Raw genomic sequence first — 21,567 nt, 5'->3', positions numbered from 1 at the left:
GTGGCCACAGAGGTTGGTTCAGGGATGGACACAGAGTCCACTTCAAGCAAATGAGAGACTCAGAATTTTTATTTGAACTATCAGGGAAGAGAAGCTATCTTTTCAAAGGGGAATTAGCCTTTAAGGATGTCGGCCTGGCAATGCTGGCAGCCATCATGCATATCTTGATTTGTGGAGCCTGAGAATGAAGCCAATGTGATGGAAAGCAGAATAGAGAGATGGAGAGAGACTGGTTCCTAATGACATCTTAGAGTTCCTGGACTTTTCAGTTATGTGATTCAGTAAATTCCTTTTTATCCTTAAGTCAATTTGAGATTTTAAAAAATTCATTTGTTTATTTTGTCACTTACAAGCAAAAGAGTTCTAAATGATATACCAGATTAGGAAAGTATGAAGGAGGAAATTTGAAAAGGGAATGAATATTAAAGAATAGAGAAAAGAGTTTCTGTAATGGGAAAGCCTACTACCTCTGACCCCATAGCCATGGAGCAGAGTATGCATGAAGATAAAATTGCCCCAATCACTGGAGTCGGTTCAGTAGATGGTTCCAGCACTGTATCAGGCTCTGAGGAGACTGTCCTCAGAATCTCAGAATCTTGGTGGCTGTGCTAGGTATTTCGTGTTTGCCCCTCCAAATGCACTTTCTACCCTTTTCCACCCTGCTTTCTTCCTTGGGAGGCTGACCTGTATGGACCACATCGGTGGGCTTCCTTGCCCTTTGACTTTTGGTTGAGTTTGGGCAATGGGAATTACCAGCAGGAGATCATAGGGAGGGAGGAAAATTAAGTCAAAGTATTTATTCTCCTATTTCCCCACCTACAAGGTCACCTAGAGCTAACTTAGTCCTCCAACAAGGTTGCCACTCCTCTCAAAGCAGTCAACTGGGCACAACTCAGTCCTTCCGGGTTCTGGGAACCACTTCCTACCGTTGTCCCTTAGGGTCTGGGGAAGGCTAGAGTTTAGCTTATACTAGCCTGGGTTATTATGCTATTCTTTGTGGTTCCATACATCTACACATTTATAAGTAATCTCTTTGTAAATAAATCCTCTTCCAATTATTCCATTTTGTCAAGTGTGCTATCTGTTTCTTGTTGGAACCCTAACTGAAGCTATGGCCATACAGGAGCCTGCAAAGAAGTATATCCTGGATACTGTGCTGTCAGATTGAGAGCCTATCACATCCTTCTTAAACCTTTTGGATCCCTCTATCAGCTTTTCTTCCCTCCTAGCCTGCAACTGCAGAACTTTGTGAAGTAGGCAGGGCTATTCAGCCTCTCAACTCCATTTTCCTTGCCCTTTGCCTCCATCCATCCTAGGCCCCCATACACACCTCAACACACACACGAACCCCCAAAACTCTATTTTCTGCCTGGATAAAATCACAGTGTAAATCACACTTCAGTATGATTTGGTTAAATTGGTTTATCATGTTTGAAGTCAGTAAGGAAAAATGACTCTAACAAAGAACCTAGATGGGGGAAATATATTGGGATCACAGACCTCGCCCCAAGTCAAACTATATCAACCTAGTAGAGCTTAGCCCAGGGCAGCTTCCAAAGAAAGGGATTCCTACTGCAGCCTAGCCTCTGAGTCAAACAAGGGAGTGGAAATATTTCTGTCTTTAGTTGCAGTTACAACTAGAGATTTGCTCTGGGAGACAGTTTGGGGTCAAATGTGCCCTGAAGTCACTTAGCTAGACTTTCATCAAGCACTTGCAGTTTCTCTTTGAATTTTGCTTCCTTCTCCCCACCTCAAAGTTTCTCATAGTGTTCTTCTCCTACACAAAGAGAACAGTTTATAATGGAACTCAACCCTGATGAAGAAAGGAAGTTTACTTTGACAAAGTAGTCTTCCGAGAAACTGGAGCTTGAAGACTGCAAAAGGAAAAATGCTCAGAAATGGAACAACTTTTAGTTTCATCCTCCTGTGGCCAAATCCCAAGAGTCAGAAAAAAAAAAAAAAGGTGGGAGGGAGAAGAAGAAAAAATGTCTTAAACTAATAGGCTGTCAGTTGTCGAGTTTTCCACCCACATGTCTGCCCAGTATTCCTATGGGAAAATCAGTGGTACAGTTTAGAAAGAGGAAATCATACACTCCTTTTTTATTTTAATTTATTGCTGTCAACAACTCCCCAAGACAATATTAATGTCTTCTATATGAAGATTCCCAGCAAACAGATGCCTAAGAAAGGTAACTTCAGGATAATAATTTCAGAGGGATAAGAAGTAAAAAATCCTAAGTCTAGCATGGACAAAATCATGAAGGCATTTGGAAGTAGTATTTCTCATTGACAATCAAGTAAAACCAAGTGCACTGCAACAGATGGTATACAAATCAAATCCTGGTACAGCACAGTTTGGGGGACTATTTAAATTAATCCATTAGAAGTTTATTGAATTGTTAGAATCCAATTTTAGTGAATATATTATAATATCCAGTTCTGTATAATAAAGCTATTTTTAAATGTCCCAGCTGACATCCCCAACTGCCCTAGTACTATTCATTACTGCTTTGAAACTGTGGACACGATGGATTCCACTGAATGAGAAATACTGTATGACAAAAGATTCATAATTCCTTGTCTGTTTAATAGTCAACGTATTTAACAGGATAATGTATTATGTATAATATATAGCACCAGTTGAATTCCTGTGAAATGTTAACTATTCTAACTCAAATTTGACATATGTTTTTAAATGTTTGGGGTATCATTCATTGATTTTTAAAAAGATGATACTTCCTGGTAAGCAGCAGCTCAGAGTAGAAAGAGCACTGGACCTGGAGTCAGATGCAATGCAGGTTGTTTTCACTAAACACTCTAATATCCTTTCCAGATCTAATGTTCTATTACCTTTTACTACTAAATCTCGAGAGTTTGGTTATTTGAGGTAATTTTTAGGTGGCTTTAAAGTTGTTATCTTCAAGTTTGTTTCTTTTTAAAGGTTAGCTTTGAAAATGGAATTGGTAAGGAAAGGCGTTGGGAGGAGACAGTTTCATTGTTTTTTGTATCTTCCACAAATCTGCTGTCGCATGTCTTTTAATCACTTGTTAATAGCAGTCAACCCCCTTTACTCTGTCATTAAAGCTGGAAAGGTGTCTGGGAAGGAGATTCCAAAGAGCAGCAACAGTCCTTTCTGCCATAAGCCAAGAGAGGAGCACTACCTGAGAGACTAGATTGCTGTGGTGTCTTTACATAAGTGGCTCAAATTCCCATGATTAAATAGCTTAGACTTTATTAAGAGAGTTCATTTAAGCGAATGCTGCTTTTGTTCTCAGATTTCCTTCTTCCCAACCCCACTTATATTTACATCTCCACATCAATGTCTGACCAATAGAAATCAAAAGCCTAAAATGTCCAAAAGTGATCTCAACATCTTCCTCTCCAATCCTGCTTCACTTCGTGTATTTCCAGTCTTAATCAACAATATCACTATCCCACTGGTTGTAGCCAAGCTCAAAACCTTGGCGTCATTCTTGACTCCTTCTTCTCCCTCATTGCCCATTCCCCAGTCTCGCCCCTCTCCAATCCACCCTTCACACTGTGGCTGCCAAAGTGCTCTTTCTAAAAAGTAAATATGACCACAGAGCTTCCCTGCATAAAATGCTTTAATGACTCCTTTTCACCTACTCGATAAAACTCAAAGTCTTCTTTCAGTACCTGTATACATTTCTAGCCCAATCCACTGCTGCTCCCTGCCATTGCTCTGAGCCCTGTACACTCCAGCTACATGAACTGCTCACAGTTACCCAAACACACCATGGTCTTTCGTGATTGTGACTTTGCATGTGAAATTTCCTCTGCTACTTTCTCAGCTTACTTTTCCTCATGTTCCCATAGCATTTCCACATACTAGTATTATAACTCTTGTCACACTATATTGTAGTTACTTCTTTACTTGTTTGTCTTCACTACCAGACTGTCAGTTCCCTGTTTTGGGAGAAGGTAAACATTGTAGAGGAGATTCAGACTCTGGATACTTCTAGGTGGCATTTAACCCTGCTTTGGACCCTGAGACACTATGCTCTTCTCTGATGCTTTCTTTTTCTCCTTGTCCCAGCCCTCCCCCTGGTGGAGGCGTTAAGGAGCAGTGGAATGGTCACATGGCCAAAGATAAGACAAAGCAGCCTGGCTGATCCACAACCTGGAGAAACATCTGCCTCATATCATTTTTTAAGCAAATGAAAAGCTGGCTAATGGGCCTTGAATTTAGGGTGGCCTGGCAGGAGCTTTCTGTCTTACCACATATCAGTTGGGAGACCCTGATTTCAATCCCCAGCGCTGTAGCAAGGTGTGGGCGGGGACGGTCAACACACCTATCCCTGATGGTCTCAAAGAACATCACACTACTGTCAAACAAAGAGCTCAAGAAGAATTAGTTGGTGGAGATCTTCCTTGTTTTCTTCCTGTGTCTGAAGCTGAGACAAACCTTTCTGCAGGAACATTTGCCTTTGGATGATTACACCATAAAGCAAGGAATCTAATACCAGTCACATCCACATGGTAGGCGTTCTCCCCAGTTGCAGTGGGCCTCCCCTCCCAAAAAAAGTGATAGGGAAGGTCTATGTTCTGGTCTATCGCAGGACAATATCCAGTTATCACTGACTTCTGTCCCAGTTGAAGATAACCTAGTCTGTGAATCAGTATTTAGTTGCCCATGTGAGGCAGCCAGTTTCACAAGCACCCCTGGATATAGAGTTCCCTAGGTATGGTGCCCCTAGGTGTATTCTGGATTGGTCTGGTTGGTGATTCTCAGGGAAGGACCTTGCCAGGCAGGTTAACAAAAATGGTTAGTTATCAGCCTGGTTGGGAGGAATCTCACCTCTAAAAACAACAAATTTTTAGAAAACATGATGAATTTATAATCATTATGGAAATTCTCCTTCATGGCTATTGTGAATTTTATCAGATACTATGTTACACTACAATGAGACTTCTAGCAGCAAGAATGGGTTTTAGTTTTAAGTGGGAGAAAATGAAATTAATATAAGCTATTTGTCATCAGGAGAGACTACCTTTAAAAATCAAATAGCTCCCACAATGCCATTTCGAACATATGTCAAAGGCAAGGAAAGATGATCTGCTGTCTCAGGTGTCCACTTGGCTGTGTCCCAACTGAAGAAAAAGAATTCAGGTGCTACCAGGGTAACATGAAATAAAACAGAAACAGAACTGGTGGGAGTGGCCCCCTGAAGTTCTTAGGTTTCTATGTTCAGAGTAAAGATTACCCTACCCACAAAACGATCATTGATGACATCATTTATGATGCCTTTGCCCTTCAGTTGGCACTGCACAGGCACCGCTTGGTTCTTCACTACATCTGTAAAGTGCATTGCCACCAGCGGGGAGGTGTAGTTAACCTGTAGGTGGAAGAACAATGAATTCTAAGTGTGAGGAGGGGAGGGTATGTAGGGGAGGGCAATAGGATGGAAGTGATCGGATAATCAGTGCAGGAGGATGGAACAACCTCCACAAAAGGAACTGAGTAAATCCCATGATGCCAGGTCACAAATGGCTAAAGCAACTGACATGCTCTCTCTGCCCTGGGACAGTGGAGAAATGACACATTTCTCTCATAAGTCAGTGTCAGTTGTCTGATTGTCCTCTGGGGAAAACCAATTCTAGCTCAGCGTGATATGATTTTCTGGATATCAGACCATGAATCAAACCAGAACTAGTACTTATCAAGTCTCCATGCTGGAGATGAAGTTTTCACTGCCCCAAGGCTCTAAGTGGGAGAAACAGGAACGTGATTATTTGGGCATAATTTAGTGCAATGGCAAGTGATTTGTCTGCTCCTGGCTCTGCCACTAATTAGCTATGTGACCTTGGGCAAGTCACTTCCTCTCTCTGAACCCTAATTTCTCCATCTGTAAACTGAAGGAGTTAGGCCAGACCATGTCTGAGATTCCTTCAGATTTGGAAAGGAATGGTTGGGATAGGAATTGGTAGAGGGAACTCCTAGTCTGGGCCAGCAGCTATTCACCCCTTTGCTACTACCTGCTGCTCCCTAATTCTCATAGATCCCAGCCAGCCCTTCCTTTGTCTCTGAGCCCTTTCTGACAGCAAAGACTGAAGGGAATACAGACTTACGTGAGTCAGTTTGCCATAGTAAGGGTAGTAACGGAGGTCAAAAGAAGCCGACTCTGGGTAGTAATTGATGGATCGGATGTCGTTTTCATCACCTCTCTGTAAGTAAAAGCAAGTACATGTCAGGTGCCGGGTCACTCAGTGAGATGGAGCCTGAGCTAAAGGGGCCTGTGTCCCAGGTGAAATCACTGTGTGACCCACAACTGTCTCAGGAAGACCATGAAAGCAGAATGGGGCATAGCTCAGCCCAGACTTATCCCCAGAGGAGTGTTTTGAGGGAGAGAGTGTGCTTTGGCTTTTCAGTGCAAAGAACACTGAATAGAAGGCCCAGACCACGGAGGCTGAAGGTTCTCAGTCTGGCTCTATGCTGGCTCCTAGGGGACCCAGGCAGAAGGGCTCCAAAGGGCTTGCAGTACCCAGCGTTGCTCTGGCAAGAGGGCCTACCATGCCAGCCCCTCTCCAAAGAATCACACTGGTCCTGGTACCCAGTCTTGGACTTTGGAGCTGAGGCAGGTGTAAGTTGGAACATGCCTAGTGAATCCCACTCCACAACAACGTGCACACGGTGCGCTCATTTCTGGTTGAGGTCAGACCCACTGCACAGGGACCTGATGCATAGGGACACAGCCTGTAGTTGGCTCACCTAAGTGCATGTCTCTGACCACATTCTCTGAGGTGCTTAGTTACAGGAGGTGGGGCCAGGAGGATAAGCAAGGGGGGAAATGATTAAATAAACAAGTCTACCCTCATCATATCATGTCAGGTAGGGGACTGCCCATTCTGCTCATGCGTTAGGCTTGCCCTAAATAGCAGAGGTCTAGAAGTTACTAGGGGACAAATAGTGCATCACTACTAGCAAATCATTCACTCGGGTCATGTGATTACTTGTATCGATATAGTATAATGGCTCTTAGTATAAACTGAGCTCTCCTTAATTTATTCTAATAATTACCTCATCATGCTTGATTTCCACAAGTGGGTGTGGATTTGACCAGTGTTGATTATTATACAATGTGACTCAGTGTTTCTTTTTTTTTTTTAAAGGACAGTTCTCAGCAAGGTTCGATGTAAGCTGAAAAATGCATGGCTTCCACTAGGGAACTATAAGCAGGACTCAATCCAATTAATTAATATGCTGGTTTAAGACTGAGTTCGTCTTTATGGTTTATTTATATATTCTTGTAAAAAGTAATGAAATTCATTTTTTTGTGAATGGTGTGTGGAATCAATTCCACCGGTTTGCAGTCACACCTCACACGTGTGTATGTTTATACATGCTCACGTATATGTGACCAGAATGAATGTCCTTCCTACCTTGTTCACCTAGCAAGCACTGCCTGACCTTTCAAAGCTCAACTTCAGTGTCACCACCTCTCATGTGGAACTAACCTTTCCCTCTTTAATGTCCCCACTGCACCTTTCATAGCACCTGTATTACTTGATGGCCCTGATTTCAGAGACAGAATCTTATTTATCTTGGCACCCCCCAACACCTAGCAAAGTACCTGGTACTTAATAAGTGATCCATAAATCCTTGCTGAATGTGAACTATTGACTGAATCAATGCTGCCTTTTGCTGCTTTCTGATCTGCCACAATCAAGACTGGAGTTTTGAGCGGCATTTCTGGTACTGAGAATGGGGTTACCCGCCTTCACACATTTGCAAGACAACTGTCCAGGACTGGGGGTGTAGTAGATGTTACCAAACACGAGGGAGCTACTGCCAGCTTTAAGAAACAAACCCCAGCAAACCCAAGATCTTTGTAGGCTTTTTCCTACAAAGGAGCTAATTGGCACAGATGAGATAGGAGTTAATGGTCCCTTGAAGGACAGTTAATTAGCATATTAATGGAGTTCTGTTTATACTTCCCTTGTAGTCATTTGTTATTGCAACACCCAGTGCCACTGGTCATTGCTGCAAAAAGTGAAATCAGTTTTATTTATTTATTTATTTATTTTTATATTGCTATATATGTTATATTGTAAAATATGTCAGAGTATGGAGGCTACACACACACACACACACACACACACGATTTAAAGAAGAAGAAGAAAATTGACCCCTGAAGACCTCCACCCAAGTTAAGAAACAGATCAGAGCCTGTCTTTCCACAAACACTACCTAACTTTTGTGATATCATTCCCTTGCTTTTCTTTTGGGAAATCAGTTTTAAAAGCAGGGACTAATGACTCTAATGAAAGCTGCTTGTTTAGTTCAAAGAAACAAGTAATTAGAGCTAAAAGCAAACGTGTAAACAGAATTCCCGTTAATGACTTGGCACATTGTTGTTTCCTGCTGTGGCCGTTAGCTGAGGTTCAGTCTTTGGCTTTCACAGGTATAAATCAGCACACACACACACACAAACACTACACACACGAATACACATGAATGGAATGCTTTCTGGAAACAGGGAGGCCCGAAGGTATAAATGGAGGTGTAATTATGAAAAGATTAACCCTTTCCCTAACCCTTAGGCAACCATCCATGGTAAAGCCCTTGGAAGGGATGACCCACCCTTTTGCATGAAACAGATGTGCTAACAGTACTTACTCAAAAAGGCACTTTACCTGAACTTTGCAGGAAACCTTCACAGGGTCTCCAGGCTCAGGACGAAAGCCAACAATCTAGCAAAAGAAAACCAACGTTTTTTTAAAAAAACAAAAACCAAAACAGATTTGACAGTAAAAATACAGCTTTTCTAAATCCCCCTTGAGTTGTCCTTTCTTTAGGCATAAACTTGATCTATTTTGCCCTCTCAGAAATGTTACAGAAAGCAGAAAATGCAAAGTATTTCAGAGCTGCTCAGCTCAGCTTACTTCTTATTTTATTTGTGCCTGATATTCATACAATGGTAACTGCAGCAGGATTACCCTGAAAATGTAAAGAACGTACTGGGTCAAGAGGAGTGTGCCTGGTAAGGCTCAGCCACACCTGAGGCATGGCAGGAGAGAAGGAAAATGCATTTCTTGTGATATAAGAATTGTCCCCCATGCCACCCCCATGTCAGTCGCCTGTTCCAAACAGCTCAAGATCTCATTCCTGACAAAGCATCAAAGGTTTAGGGGTGCTGGAGAAGAATCAAAATAGAACGTGTTCAGGGAGAAAAGGAATTATTGCTTGGTAGGTTTGTCTGGTTGTTTGTATTAGTGATGCTCTTGGTAAAAATGGCCAAACTTACAGTGTATGAAGACAGAGCCCAAGAGAAATGGAGTGGCCAGAGCCCTCCTACCCAACTCATCCGCTTATCATAGCCAGAGTGACAAGGGCCAATATACCCGGTTCATCTTTAGAAGGATGCAGGGCTGTCCAGTAGAGTAGCCAAAAGTAGGGTCCTCCAGGCCAGAGCAGTTCTTCAGGAAGGAGCGCTTAAATTGGCAGGCCTTCTTGTCCTCATCCTCATCACCATCTTGGATGAAGTATTGGCCCGGGGGGCAATCTACATTCATTTCCTCTTGAAGACTGTCATTATAACCTAAAGTGTGGGTGGCAAAGGGTCATGTTAGATAGGTACTACAGAGGAAGGCCATGTTTTCAGTAGTTCTCTTCCCTAGTTTCCTTTCTCCAGCTTGCTTGTGTTCCTCTGAAAGCCCACTCAGTTTGTCCTAGGGCCTGTGACCTGGCATCAGGTGCCCAAGGCCCTTCATCAGCAACATCCCTCCAAGAAGCCTTCTGGGCTGGTCCCCTCAGCCCACTTTGATTGCCTGTCCCCTTGCTTTTCATTCCCTTGAACTTCTTCGATATCTGTCTCTGGATTGTATGTTGATCGCTTTATAACTTTTCTCTATTTTTCATTATTTCCTTTCCAATACGGTAAATTGTAAACTTGGAGGGCTGCCTTTTCTACCTCTGGGAGAGGAATAGGCGACGTAGTAGATGGATTTTGGAAGAAGGATTGAATCATATCAAGGCATGGCATATATAAGGAGGCAAAGCCCCTGGGTTAAATCTCTTTAAGTTCGGCCTAGGAAACATCTCTCTTTGAGGTCAATGAGAGGCACTGGATGCAAGACAGTGAAAAGTGTGTGCTGTGGGATGGAGGAAGGGGGAGGACGAAGAGGAGGAGATAACCAGCTCCTCATTCTTTACAGAGGGAAGCTAGCACTGCAAAATAGAAGCTTAGGTTGAAGCTTGACAACCATAGGGGTCTCCACTGAGAGGGTGAGGGGGTGAGGTCTTGTCTACTGAGACCTGAGGCACTCAGAGTTAGTGTCCCTTTACACTGGATGGAATTTAACATGTGTCCAAGGTACATATATCAGGGAGAGAGCTGAAAAGGGCTATCTGTGAGCTGACACTTTGGGCTACTAGATGCCAGAGAACTGGACTTTAGAAATTACTGCATTATTTCCAGTTTGGTTCTAAATGATGGAATCCAGTTAGTCCTGTTAGATCCAGCCCCCATGCATTCATGTTCCAAGTAGCTGAGTTTTTTAGAGGAGATTGTGCACCTACGATCCACCAGCGTTAAAACTCCAAACGTATTGCTGGATCCTCATCTAAACAGATTGTGACTTGAGTTTGATATTAGAAGCAACTGGGAATTTTAAATCTATTCTAATTATGGCTAAGCCTTTATTTTTCCTTTGACAAAGCTACATTCAATTCAAGGTTTTGTTTTAATCTCTCTCTCTCTCTCTTTTTTAGAGTAAACTATGTTCAAATAACAACTTTCTAAATAGAAGCTCTAATCATGTGCTCCTTGTTTCTCTTGAGGTAGTTCCATTAAAAATACTGTGACATGGACATGACCCTTATTGCAAAATCCCTGTCCTCATGGGAATGAAATTGATACTCTGGGATGTCTATTTCAGAGATGTGTTCCTTTTTAACAGGGCATATTATCTACACTTAGGAACTAAAAAACCCAACGCTTTTCCTAATGTTCCCCACCTGTGTCATCAGGTCAGCATTGATATTTCTGAATCTACTACCTTCTCAGAGGAATTTCCTCAGCAGAGATTCTGGCAGTACATTTGCAATAGCTCACAAACATTTTGAAAGAAAAGAAGATATTGTGCTGGCTATGATGCCCAAAGCATTTTTGGGAGCCGAAAGTGGAACTTCATGGATTCAAAAAGAACCGAGCCCCTCTAATTTTACAGGTGAGGAATCTGAACCTCAGACTTAATCAAGATGACACTGAGCATTACCAATACAAAGCTGAGTTTCTAACTCCTGGTCATATGGCAGCAGCAAAGAATTATAAAAAGCAGAACTTCTCGAGCTTTAATGGACATACAGATCACCTGCGGATCCCCATTCAGCAGGTCTGGGTGGAGCCTGAGATTCTGCCTTTCCAACCAACTCCCAAGTGATGCTGATGCTGCTGGTCCCTGGGCCACACTTTGAGTAGCAAGGGTGTCGAGAACACAAACAAGGGTTTAAATTTAAACACTACTGCTACTGGGAGACTTTGATCACATTTCTTCTCCTTCTGAGCCTCAGTTCCCCCAATGGGGACGATAGACTCTGCTATGCAGGGTTAAAGTTCAGTGACAACATTTACACATTTAAATAACACTTCCTATCACATAAGAGAATCCTCTTAATTCAGTGCACATTCTGTTGGCCACCCCCATCACCCTACTTCAGCCAGGCCAGGAAAACCAAACCTGGCTTTTTTCCACAAATAATAGGTGCAGTATACCCATGGGGGCTACTCTTTGATAGCTGGATAAATACAGAGACTGTGTGCTCTGTGTTTAACCTTAACCAAGCTGCTACCTCAGTTTTCGCCCTGTGTAAGGGCTTCTCAGAAAGCCATTCATTCGCCCCTGAAAATGTATCTGATGACGCTATAGAAAACACTTGCTGTCAAAATGTTGGAGTGAGTGCCACCCAGAGATTCTTCCTCTAACTCCCTTTTGGACTGCTATTTAAATGAAGACCCTTGTTCTCCTCCTTTAAGATGGATCATCTCCAAGAAATGAATTCTCTTACCTTGAGAAAACATAGGAGGCAAGAATCTTCCTGTTCTGGAGAACACTCTTCTTTTCTCACCACTACCTCCCCCTCGAATTATCTTTTATAATTGATCATTATTGAGCCATCTGGATGTGCCCGGGACATAACTAGGTGCTGTAGGGTGTTCAGGAAGAGAAAACAAGTTCTCTACCCCAATGAACTTATCATCTTACTGGCTTATATGCTTTCAAGGCAACATACAATCACAAACCACAGCAGTTTTGATTGTATCTGCAAGTGCTGAGGGGGATGCATGGTAAGGAAAAACCAGAATGGGCAGTGCTAGTAAGACTGGGATTTCTGAGCCAAGTGAATTTTGAATTTTGAGTTCCCACCCATCACCTTTCCAAAGAGATTCTCACCATTCAGAGGAACTTACCCTGGAGAAAGCCATTTAGACTAATCACATAATGCTGCCAAGTGTCAGGTTCAGAAACGTTGAAGTTGAAGTTAAGGCTATGGGCGAAGGGTCTGATCATAACTCCTGGCAATGAAAACAGGTCTTGGATATATTAACCCATTCTTGGGATAATTTTTTTGTATCGATTCCCATGAAACCATTTCCCCCCAGGCAATCAAAATGAAAAGGACCATAATTTGCCAAGTACCATTTTACTTTTACTCTTAATAATTGAATCCCTAAGTCATTACCGGGAAGAGCCAAAGTTAATTGAAGCTGAACATGCTGTGCAAGCAGATTTCTGTCCAGCAAGTTCTGACAGCACAGGGTATTTGGGCACTCACCAGGAGGCTTCACCCTCTCAGTGAAGGTCGGCATGTAGGGACTGATGGTCAGAAATAGCGTGTACATGCAGAGGGTGATCACAGCGGCCAGGGAAGCATAGAAGAAGAAGTAAATGACTAAGATCAGGCCTGCAGAACAATCACAGATGAGGGTGGTCAGTGCTGGCCAACAAGCCCTGCCTCTGCATTTGAACTCATGAACCAGAACCAACCCAAACACGTGACATGGCTTTTTTAAAATTCCCCAGATTCAGTATGTCCTTGCTTATTCAGATTTCACCAATTTGAAATTGGTGAGAATTGCGTCAGAGGTCTGATTGCAGTTTACCTTTACAGCATCTCCGATGGAAGGGCTTGCTGAGCAAATGATGACCGTGAACAAGATTACAGGGGAGTGGAGTTTAAAGTACTGCAGAGGGCAAATTGCTTGGGAGTCCTCTGGGCAATGGTTGATGTCCTAAGTACAAATCATTCTTCGCTATTCATTAAAGTAGGTGCCCTAAAGAGTCCTAGCAGCTTGGTTCCAGTGATTATATGTATTTGCAAGTGATGAAAACAGCATTTCTTTTCACATAGCCTATAATTCAAACCTTTGATTCGTTTCCACTGGATGTGCCTCTAATGAAGGCAAAGTGAGGTTTCACTTTACGTATTTCAAATCTTCTTCATCTTTGGCATAACTCTAAGTGACTCTGCTTTCCAAAAAGAACACTAACGCAGGATGGGGAAGGGAAGAGGGGCAAACTGTACTTAATTACTGACACCTGCTACCTGTGAGCTCAACCTGTGAGCTATAAGTTATAGAACCTCCTGGCACCCCCGATTCCTCGCAGGTAAAATGGGGATAAGTTCAGCACTTACCTCATATTCTGATCAATATCCCTAACAATATTTGAAATTCAGCCTTTCCTTACATCCTGTCCTGACTCTGCCACTTCCTAACTGTTTAATCTTAGACATGCTATTTACCTCTCTGGGCCTCAATTTCCTCATCTGTAAAATGAGGATAATAATAGTACTTACTTCTTAACATTGAATAATGCATATAAATAGCATAGCAGAGAGCCTGGCATATACTAAGTGCTCTGTAAGTGGCAGTCTTCATCATTGTAATTATTAATATTATTATTGCCATAGGACCAGAAGCACAGTTGTGTGAATTCTTCCTCTGTGGGCTGGATTAGCACTAGGTTTGCCCCAGGATTAGGCAGCACAGAATGAGTGAATGAGCATGAGATTGCTGCTGAGAAGCTCTTTCAAGTCCTCTTTGGGGCTCTCTCAGAAAATAATATCTATCTCCGCTCACAGCAGTGACATGATGTCGGAGCTACAGATTTGAACTGAATCATGAACCAGAAACCGGAAGAAACCACAAAACTTTGCTGTACCCCAAACCAAATCCAAATATTAATTTTTAAGTTGAACCATGAACCAAATAAAATGAACCAAAAAAGAAAAAAGAAAAAAAGGAGTAGGGAAAAGGAGAAAAAAATTCTTAGTAATCTAACTAGAAGTGAACCTTTATGTTTTATAAGATGAACTAAAGCAGAGCTGGAATATGAACACATTGATTCAGTTGGAGTCCCTGGAGAAGAAACAGCAGCACCTCGTGTGCCTGTGATACTTGGCTGCTGCCCGCCTGCTGTCCTGATGGGATGTGCCCTGTGACTCCTCCTCCATCCCTCTACCCCCATCCCCATCCTGGGAACCGATCAACAGCTGGAGCCATCCTGGGGGACCAGAAGGCTCAGTTTCATGGATGAGAGGAAAGCAATAGAATACAGGTACATTCCCCTGGAGATATCTTCCTTCTTGCCCAGGATGTGTGGCCAGGAAGCTGTAGATGGGAGAACGGCACTAGCAAGGAGTCCCCTTAGCTTTGCCCAGGAGTCTGTGCCCTGGAGTCTGTGATAGGCTAACTGTCTCAGCTACACCACCCCCTGCCCCCGGCAAAACCAAGCACCGTACCCACCTGAACCCATTGATCCCTCCAACCCTTTCTGCTCCAAATGTCCAAGTTTTACTTGGGCTGCTCCTCTAGGTAATCCAGAGTTTTCTCCTGAATGCCCCACCCAAGCTTGGATAGACCATTATATCTTGAATAGACTAGGTACCCACGATCCCAACTCTTCAGTCCTTCCACTGAAACACCCCATCAGGTCCTGAGGCCCTATCCATCAGGGCCTTGCTCATTGCTAGAGTTCATGAAGACAGCATGATGTTCTGGCAAGAGAATGAACTCCAGTGTTCATCCAACCTGGGTTTGAATCCCAGTACTGCCACTTTATTAACTGTGTGACTTTAGATAAGTTACTTACCCTCTCTAAGCCTCAGTTTCTGCATCTGTAAAATGGGGATAATAATATTACTACCTCATACAGTTCTTGTCAGTACCCAATAAAATAACATAAAGCTCCTAAGAATAGAAGTTGCCCAGCTATCAGAGGAAAAGCCCAGAATATAATAATAGGCTGGGTGAATATGTTGGTCATTTTGATGTCCAGGCTGGGACAGTGTTAGTAAGTGCTTAAGTGGCACCTACTTCTCAAGCAGGAGGGCAGCAAGGCACGTGTCAGCCTAGGCATTAACATCACTATTTGCCCTTTGCCCAGGGGTAGCCTGGGCTTTCCTTAGACCCGCTACCCCAAGGCCTGGATATGGCCTACCGTGCAGTGTCCCCACTGCCATATCTTCCCTGGGCACTTGAACCTTCCTCCCTCATCCCCACTTGTTGGCCTATGGATTGTTCTCCGCAGGCGCAGTTGGGATCAGCTCATCTGGTTAAGTTCCAATGGCTGGCTGTTTAAGGGTTAACGTAGGGCTCCCTCTCCCAGAATCACACTTGCATTTCACAAGGCCTGTTTTTCCAGTCCTCTTTAGGCAAGGGAGAAACAGCTGTGCCCCCTTTTGGAGCCCCAGTGAGTGTCCAGCATTTGTCTGCAGCTTCCAGAACGTCGGAATGTTCCTTGAATGGTACATTTGTTCCAGTTGAGAGTTCGAGGGATGGGCAGGGGTGGGGCTGGGAACTGAAGACGGGTGAAGGGAGGTGGGTGTTGTTCAGAGCCCCACACCTGCTTTTGCTAATTCCAGGCAGCAGGGCTGGCTGTTTCACCCTGACTGAGCTGAATTAGAAACATAAACTACAAAGGAGAGAATTCTCAGCCAAAGGGGCCTTTAGAAGGCATGACCATCGACTTTAGCAACCTAGACCCTTGGCACTGGGAGACTCTTATTTTATCCATAGAGTTATCTATTTTTTTTCTTCTGTGGGTTAACTGAATTCAAACCAGCAGCTGCTCTTTTCCTGGGATGTTCAGAGACTATGGCGAGTGTGAATTTTACCACAAGCTAAATCTCCTGAGAAGGATCAACATTAATAATTCAAGAGGTGAGTAGGACCCTGGGAGAGGAGTGCTGGGGAAGCTGTGAAGTAAAGGTGGTGGCAGCATGTGGTACAAAGAGGAAATGCTGGGGACCGCAATTCTGCCATTGATCAAGCAATATGGGGACTCAGCCTTAAATTGCTAGAAATGATCCCTTTAACCCATTTCTCTCTATACACCATGGGATCGATCACAAAGCACCTGCAAGCTGGGGCCAGGGGCAGCCATGGCTCTCCTTCACTGATATTACGAGGTGAAATGACGAGGTTGTACAAACCCTTGGTCAGGTTAGCAGGGACTTGGGTCTCGTATCCTAGGAATAGTCTTCTGCATAGTACTTTGTACTTTACAATTTTAACATCTTATTGGAGCCTCAGGCTGATCCTGTGAGAGAGGTAAGGCAGATACTGTTTCCTTCATTTAGCAGGTGAGGAAACTGAGGCTCAGAGAAGGTAAACGATGAGCCCAAAGTTACAGATAGAAAGTGACAGGGCTGGGGCTTCAAAGAAATCTGCACTTTTTCAACTCATTCTTACTGTCTCTCTGCACTGCAAATGCTATTGAGCCCAGTGTATTTCAGCTATACAATCAAGTTCGTTCACCCACTTGGGAGTTTGTTCTGATGAGATCTGCCCATTATTTCCCTAGGCAGTGATCCTGTTACATGAAGTGCTAGAGAACTTTGCAGACAAGCCCATCCAACGTATGGTAAAGGAGTCCTGGACACCAAGCCAAAAGCAAAGGACACCCGACTGGGGCATTGGGACAACTGGGACTTACTCCAACTCTGACCTGTTCGGGCCAGAGACATCCTTTTCTCCGGATCCCACAGGTATTCGTTCACGATCTGCCATTTCCGCCACCAGGCACTGCCTGTTTCCTGAGTCTGACTCTCTTCCTCCTCCTTTTCCTCTTCTTCTTTCTCCTCCTCTTCTTCTTCCTCCTCCTCCTCCTCCAAATCAGGTACCACCATCACCCGAGCCTCTTCTTCTGCTTCTTCCTCTTCATCTGCTAAGTAGTTCTGGTTCACTTCATCCTGATCATCCTGAAAGAGTGACAAAACACAATCCCCTTTTTGGAGAAGAAAATTTCCAATGGCACATCCCACCAGCCAAAATAAATGGAAAACGACTCAATATTTGGAGATGCTTCAGATGTCCACTTACCCATACACATACCTGTTGTTACAAGAGGCAGATTTCTTTCTCTCTGTTCTTTTGCAGGAAATATCCTTTCTATGACCCATTTTGACCCAATATTCTTTCCATAGAGGTGCAAGTTTTATTCTCGGCTTCAGGCATTTGGGCTCTTCCCCTAGGACTGCTCATGTCATTACTCTGTCCTGGGGCCTTGGCTTCTCGCTTAACTTTGTCTGGCCTGTCAGGGCAGAGCTGAGCTCAACACTGGAGGATGGAGTAGTTTTAGACACTTGTGTCCGTGATGGCAAATTCTCAGTCTAAGCCAGCTTTGTCCTAACACCCTGTACACTTTCAGCTGCTCAACCTCACCATCCTAAGTTGTGTCTAAAAATAGCCTGGGACAGACATCAGGAGGAGAGGCCAGCTGCTGTACCCCTCCTCAAAACTTAGACTGCCTTCCCAACAGAAACAAGAGATGGGGGCGCTACTTGCTGCTTCTCTGACTGTTGCCCACAATGGAACCTCCTCCTGCCTTAAGCAGGTTGGACAGACCACCTGAGGGCTGGCATGGCAACTGATACTTCCTTCATCTTCCCCCCACCAACCCCATACCCTAGGCAGAAATCTGGGCACGTAGTAAATGCTCAGCACATATTTGTTGATTGACTGATTGCAGCCATTACTTGAGATCTGAAACTGTAATCTTCTCCGAGTGGTTCTAAGAAAATTAAACAAACAAACAAACAAAAAACAACAACAACAAAAAAGAAAAACCCAGACTTCACCAAATGGTATTTCCAATGCCTCCCAGCCACGGGCTGGAGGGTTGGATCTTTGCTCTTTGTGGGTCTGAGGCCACCGTCCCTTCTCTCCGCTGTCCAAATCTGAAGAGTGGCGGGGCCTGTGCACCTGTTGGGGTTGGATGTGTCAAATGATAGAGGCCAGGGGCTCTGTGCTGCCCCCTCCCTGCCTGATTCCTCAAAGGCCATTTAGAGGACACTCAGCTAAAAGGGCTGCCATGGCCGGGGGGAGGGTCAGAAAACTGGATTGTTCAGAATCAGTAAAAGTGATACAGCGTGACAAGGCTATACTCTCAGCATTCAGTCTGCCCGGCGCTATCTAGCTCTTGATTATAAGCACTCTTGAATTGCTCTCTAGTTTGTTCAAATGTACAGCTTTATGTCACACGCCATATCAGCGCTGACAGGGACCTTGAAGATTCACTTCTCCATGTGAGGCCCAGAGAGGGGATAGGATCTAGCAGAAATCACTCAGCAAGGTCATGATAGAGCTGACAGTCTCAGAACCGCGCTTCCTGGTACCCTGGACGATGATGCTTCTCACGCTGAGCACAAGTGCCTAGAGGCGCTTTAGCAGAGGTGGTTTATGGAGCACGACGATGTGGTAGAGTCTGTGTTCCCAAGACACTGGAGGTGCTTATAATCAGAGATTTCTAACTGACAAGGACTCACAGAGTAAGGCTTAGGAAAATAAACCTGAATGGATTAATAAATGTTCTTAAACCTCTTTCCCTTGTGCGTGAACATATGTACCCATTTGACCTCCAGAATGACATTCTGAGCACCTGGGGGCAGGGTCCATATTTTCTAACTCCTTGATGGCTCTCCACAGTGTGGAGCCCGCAGCTAGGTAACCAGCGGGTACTGAACAAACGTCAGTGATGACTGCCCGACTGAAAACTCCTGAAGCAGAGCTCTGGGGGAATGCTCTCACAGAGCTTGCTGCTCTAGCCTCAGCACTCATTTGGACTGTAGTGGGTCGTCATCATGGCCCCCAGAGAATCTAATGCAACTGAGAATCTCAGAGAATTTGAAGTGTAACATTTCAACGTGGAGACATTTATATTCCCTTTATATTTTCTGGAAAACTTCCTTTTCTCTCCTTGTTGCCTCTTTGCCTGCCCTCCACCGAGGAGGCAGCTGGCTTTGGCCTGAGCCTGATCTTATTTGTAGATATGAGCTCTCACGATAATCCCATTAAAGATGGCTTGTCATTAAAGCTTTACCCTCCCAGGAAGAATTAACCTTCTCAGAGCTAATTTCCCCACGGCTCTCACACCGCCTGAGCTTCAGGAACCGCAAATACCTTTTCCCCTCTCCCCTGCTTCCAGGTATAGGAGAACCTCACGTTGTACAAGAGAGGCACTTTTGTGCAACTAACTATTTAACGGAATCCAGTAGGGAATCCTTTGGTAATGAGAGGGTCTGTTTTTGTCAGTTTCCTAAAGTGGCACTGCCCTCATGTGATAGTGTGTGTGAGTGTGCTGGGGCCATCGTGTTGCCCTAAAAGGAAAGAGTCTGAAGGGCAGAAGGTGGCTCCATTTTGAGCACTCTAAATATATAAACATATAAACAAATGTATAAACAAACAGTATGACCCGAAAGATAAATTCGTGCCCTGCATTAACACCCTGTAAACATTCGAACAGTTGGTTAATTGTCAAAGAGACATTAGCACCCGATTATTCACTGCATCAAATAATTTCTTTTTAACTTTGATCAAGTAGCCCCTATAAAGAGCAAGATCCCCTGATGCATTTAAAATCCAAACCAGTTGACAGATAATTGAAATTATACACAACGCTTTAGCAGCATTATAGCGAGAAGATGCCAAGTAAGGAATAGTTATGTATGCCCTACAGACTGTGACTGCTCTGAGACCTGGAAGGGACTTTGGGGATGTCAAAAGAGAGATTCTACAAACTGTGGCTGGAAAGTTACGAGAAGCCCTCCGCAGGTTGATACTGGGTTGGAAGAATTCGTGTCTTCCTCTGCTGGCTGTCGACAGTCTCCACTTAGCTCCCTGGTTATATAAGTGGACATTCCCCAAGAAAAATGGATTAAGCTTTGTTTCTTCCTGGGGCCCAGATCACAACCCTCTCTGGGGGAGATTTCAGAATATACCTCCCCGCAAAAAAAAACTACTGCATGCGGCATATATTCATGATTTCTAGCAAAGTAAACGCAAAGAAACTTTGGGTTCAAAAAAATTTCTAATGCACCCTGGAGATAAATGGTGACATTGAAGGTGGGGTGCGTGAGTGTTGGGCAGGGCGGGGTGGCAGGCAGGGAGGCAGTGGGCTAGGGAGTGGCATGCTGCAAATATGATGGAAAGAGCACAACATTAGAAGTCAGGAAACTTACATTCTCACTTTGGCTCTTCCAGTAACTTGCAAGTCACTCCTGTGCTCTGAGCCCCAGCAGCCTCCTTTACATAATGAGGGGTTCTGGAGAGATGATGTCTAGGACTGCTCCCAACTTCTATCTAGGATTCCATGCTTTTAGCCATCGTTTGGAATTTCTGCTTTAGAAAAGAGCAGCTGGGTTCCTAAGAAGCTACCATCCAAAGCGACTGAGACAGCTGGGTAGGCAGCGCCTTTCATTTCCTCTTCCCCTTCCCTTCTTTCTTGGCTAAATTTCTTGCTATCGGAATGAAACCTCTATGCCCAGACTCCAAAAGGTCTGTTGAAATTCTAGACTCCCACGAAAAAATTTTAGAAGCCCCCTTATTCTCTGGCATCTTCCCCTTCCCTTATGTTTGTTGCACAGGAAGAGGGGCTTCCTCTTTCAATCCAGCAATTTAGGGTGCAGTGGGGTACTGGGAGTCACTGCTCGAGCTTGAAACAATGGGCTTCCTTAAACTTCACTGTTCCTGCCCATCTTAAGGAGAAGCAGCCCTAAGCCACGACCTATACAACCCCCAACCCACCCCACTAAGAAGGGACAGCAAAATATTCTGCTCCCTGGGACTCACAAGTCTGTAGCGATAACCGTAAGGAAAGGCCGGAGCCCTTCTGGACCGGAGCTGCCTTCTCATGGCTGTTCAGTGGGCAAAGACGCGGCAGAGGCAGGCAAGTGGCTGAGAGCTCTGGAGCTTCTGCTGGTACAGGAGACACTGGTTGCTGGGGATACTTGGCGCCTAGTAAAAGTGAACCCTCCTGGCATGAGCCCTTCCCCAAAATAATCTAACATGCCCCGCTCTCATTGGTTGGCCCCTTCCCTGAATCAAAGGAAAGCCCTTATGGAAAAGCAAGCTCATCATTACAGGGAGGGGGAGATATTCTGGGTCACGAGGATGAGCGACTCACCCCCCCCCCCGAACTTCGTGTCTCTTCCCACTCCCTGCTCTTCTCTAGCGCCTGAGCTACTATGGGCCCAATGGAAATCTTAAGTTGTGTTCTTCTCAACTGAGAGTTGGATATCAGTGTGTGCAGGGGGTGGGGCGTGGG

General features: G+C 44.3%; 1 protein-coding gene and 1 long non-coding RNA gene across 7 annotated transcripts; one reads left to right on the top strand and one right to left on the bottom strand.

Annotated features, from left to right (window-relative positions):
* Positions 1-436: 436 nt before the first annotated feature.
* Positions 437-21,346, bottom strand: ATP1B4 (ATPase Na+/K+ transporting family member beta 4). Of its 6 annotated transcripts, none has more exons than XM_007178604.2 (9): positions 21,093-21,179; positions 20,483-20,639; positions 16,960-17,224; positions 12,797-12,925; positions 12,432-12,536; positions 9,364-9,560; positions 8,656-8,712; positions 6,091-6,186; positions 438-5,357 (listed from the first exon to the last, which is right to left on the bottom strand). In XM_007178604.2, exons 3-9 carry the CDS (start codon positions 17,150-17,152, stop codon positions 5,196-5,198), a joined length of 939 nt encoding a protein of 312 aa, XP_007178666.1. In that variant the 5' UTR covers positions 17,153-17,224; positions 20,483-20,639; positions 21,093-21,179; the 3' UTR covers positions 438-5,195. The 6 variants fall into 6 exon arrangements, with proteins under 6 accessions (XP_007178665.1, XP_007178666.1, XP_007178667.1 ...); XM_007178605.2 differs by having other exon boundaries at positions 20,483-20,642; positions 21,093-21,171; XM_007178606.2 differs by lacking the exons at positions 20,483-20,639; positions 21,093-21,179 and adding an exon at positions 17,358-20,473.
* Positions 12,932-16,966, top strand: LOC130706493 (uncharacterized). Its single transcript, XR_009006728.1, has 3 exons — positions 12,932-14,580; positions 15,667-16,184; positions 16,828-16,966. It is a non-coding gene; the product is annotated as an uncharacterized LOC130706493 (long non-coding RNA).
* Positions 21,347-21,567: the final 221 nt, after the last annotated feature.

Source organism: Balaenoptera acutorostrata, chromosome X (assembly GCF_949987535.1).
Source record: "Balaenoptera acutorostrata chromosome X, mBalAcu1.1, whole genome shotgun sequence".
NCBI lineage: Eukaryota > Metazoa > Chordata > Mammalia > Artiodactyla > Balaenopteridae > Balaenoptera > Balaenoptera acutorostrata.
The sequence above is the reverse complement of the archived record's forward strand: the minus strand, read 5'-3'. Positions and strand labels throughout refer to the sequence as shown.

What these genes read in the sequence shown, in the direction of transcription:
- ATP1B4 (XM_007178601.3), bottom strand. Translation starts at nt 21,155, where the DNA reads ATGAGAAGGCAGCTCCGGTCCAGAAGGGCTCCGGCCTTTCCTTACGGT. An exon ending in CCGAACAGGTCAGAGTTGGA is followed by an intron (nt 12,926 to 16,959) that starts GTAAGTCCCAGT and finishes ATTGTTCTGCAG; the next exon opens with GCCTGATCTTAGTCATTTAC. An exon ending in AGGTTTCCTGCAAAGTTCAG is followed by an intron (nt 6,187 to 8,655) that starts GTAAAGTGCCTT and finishes TTTTACTTACAG; the next exon opens with AGAGGTGATGAAAACGACAT.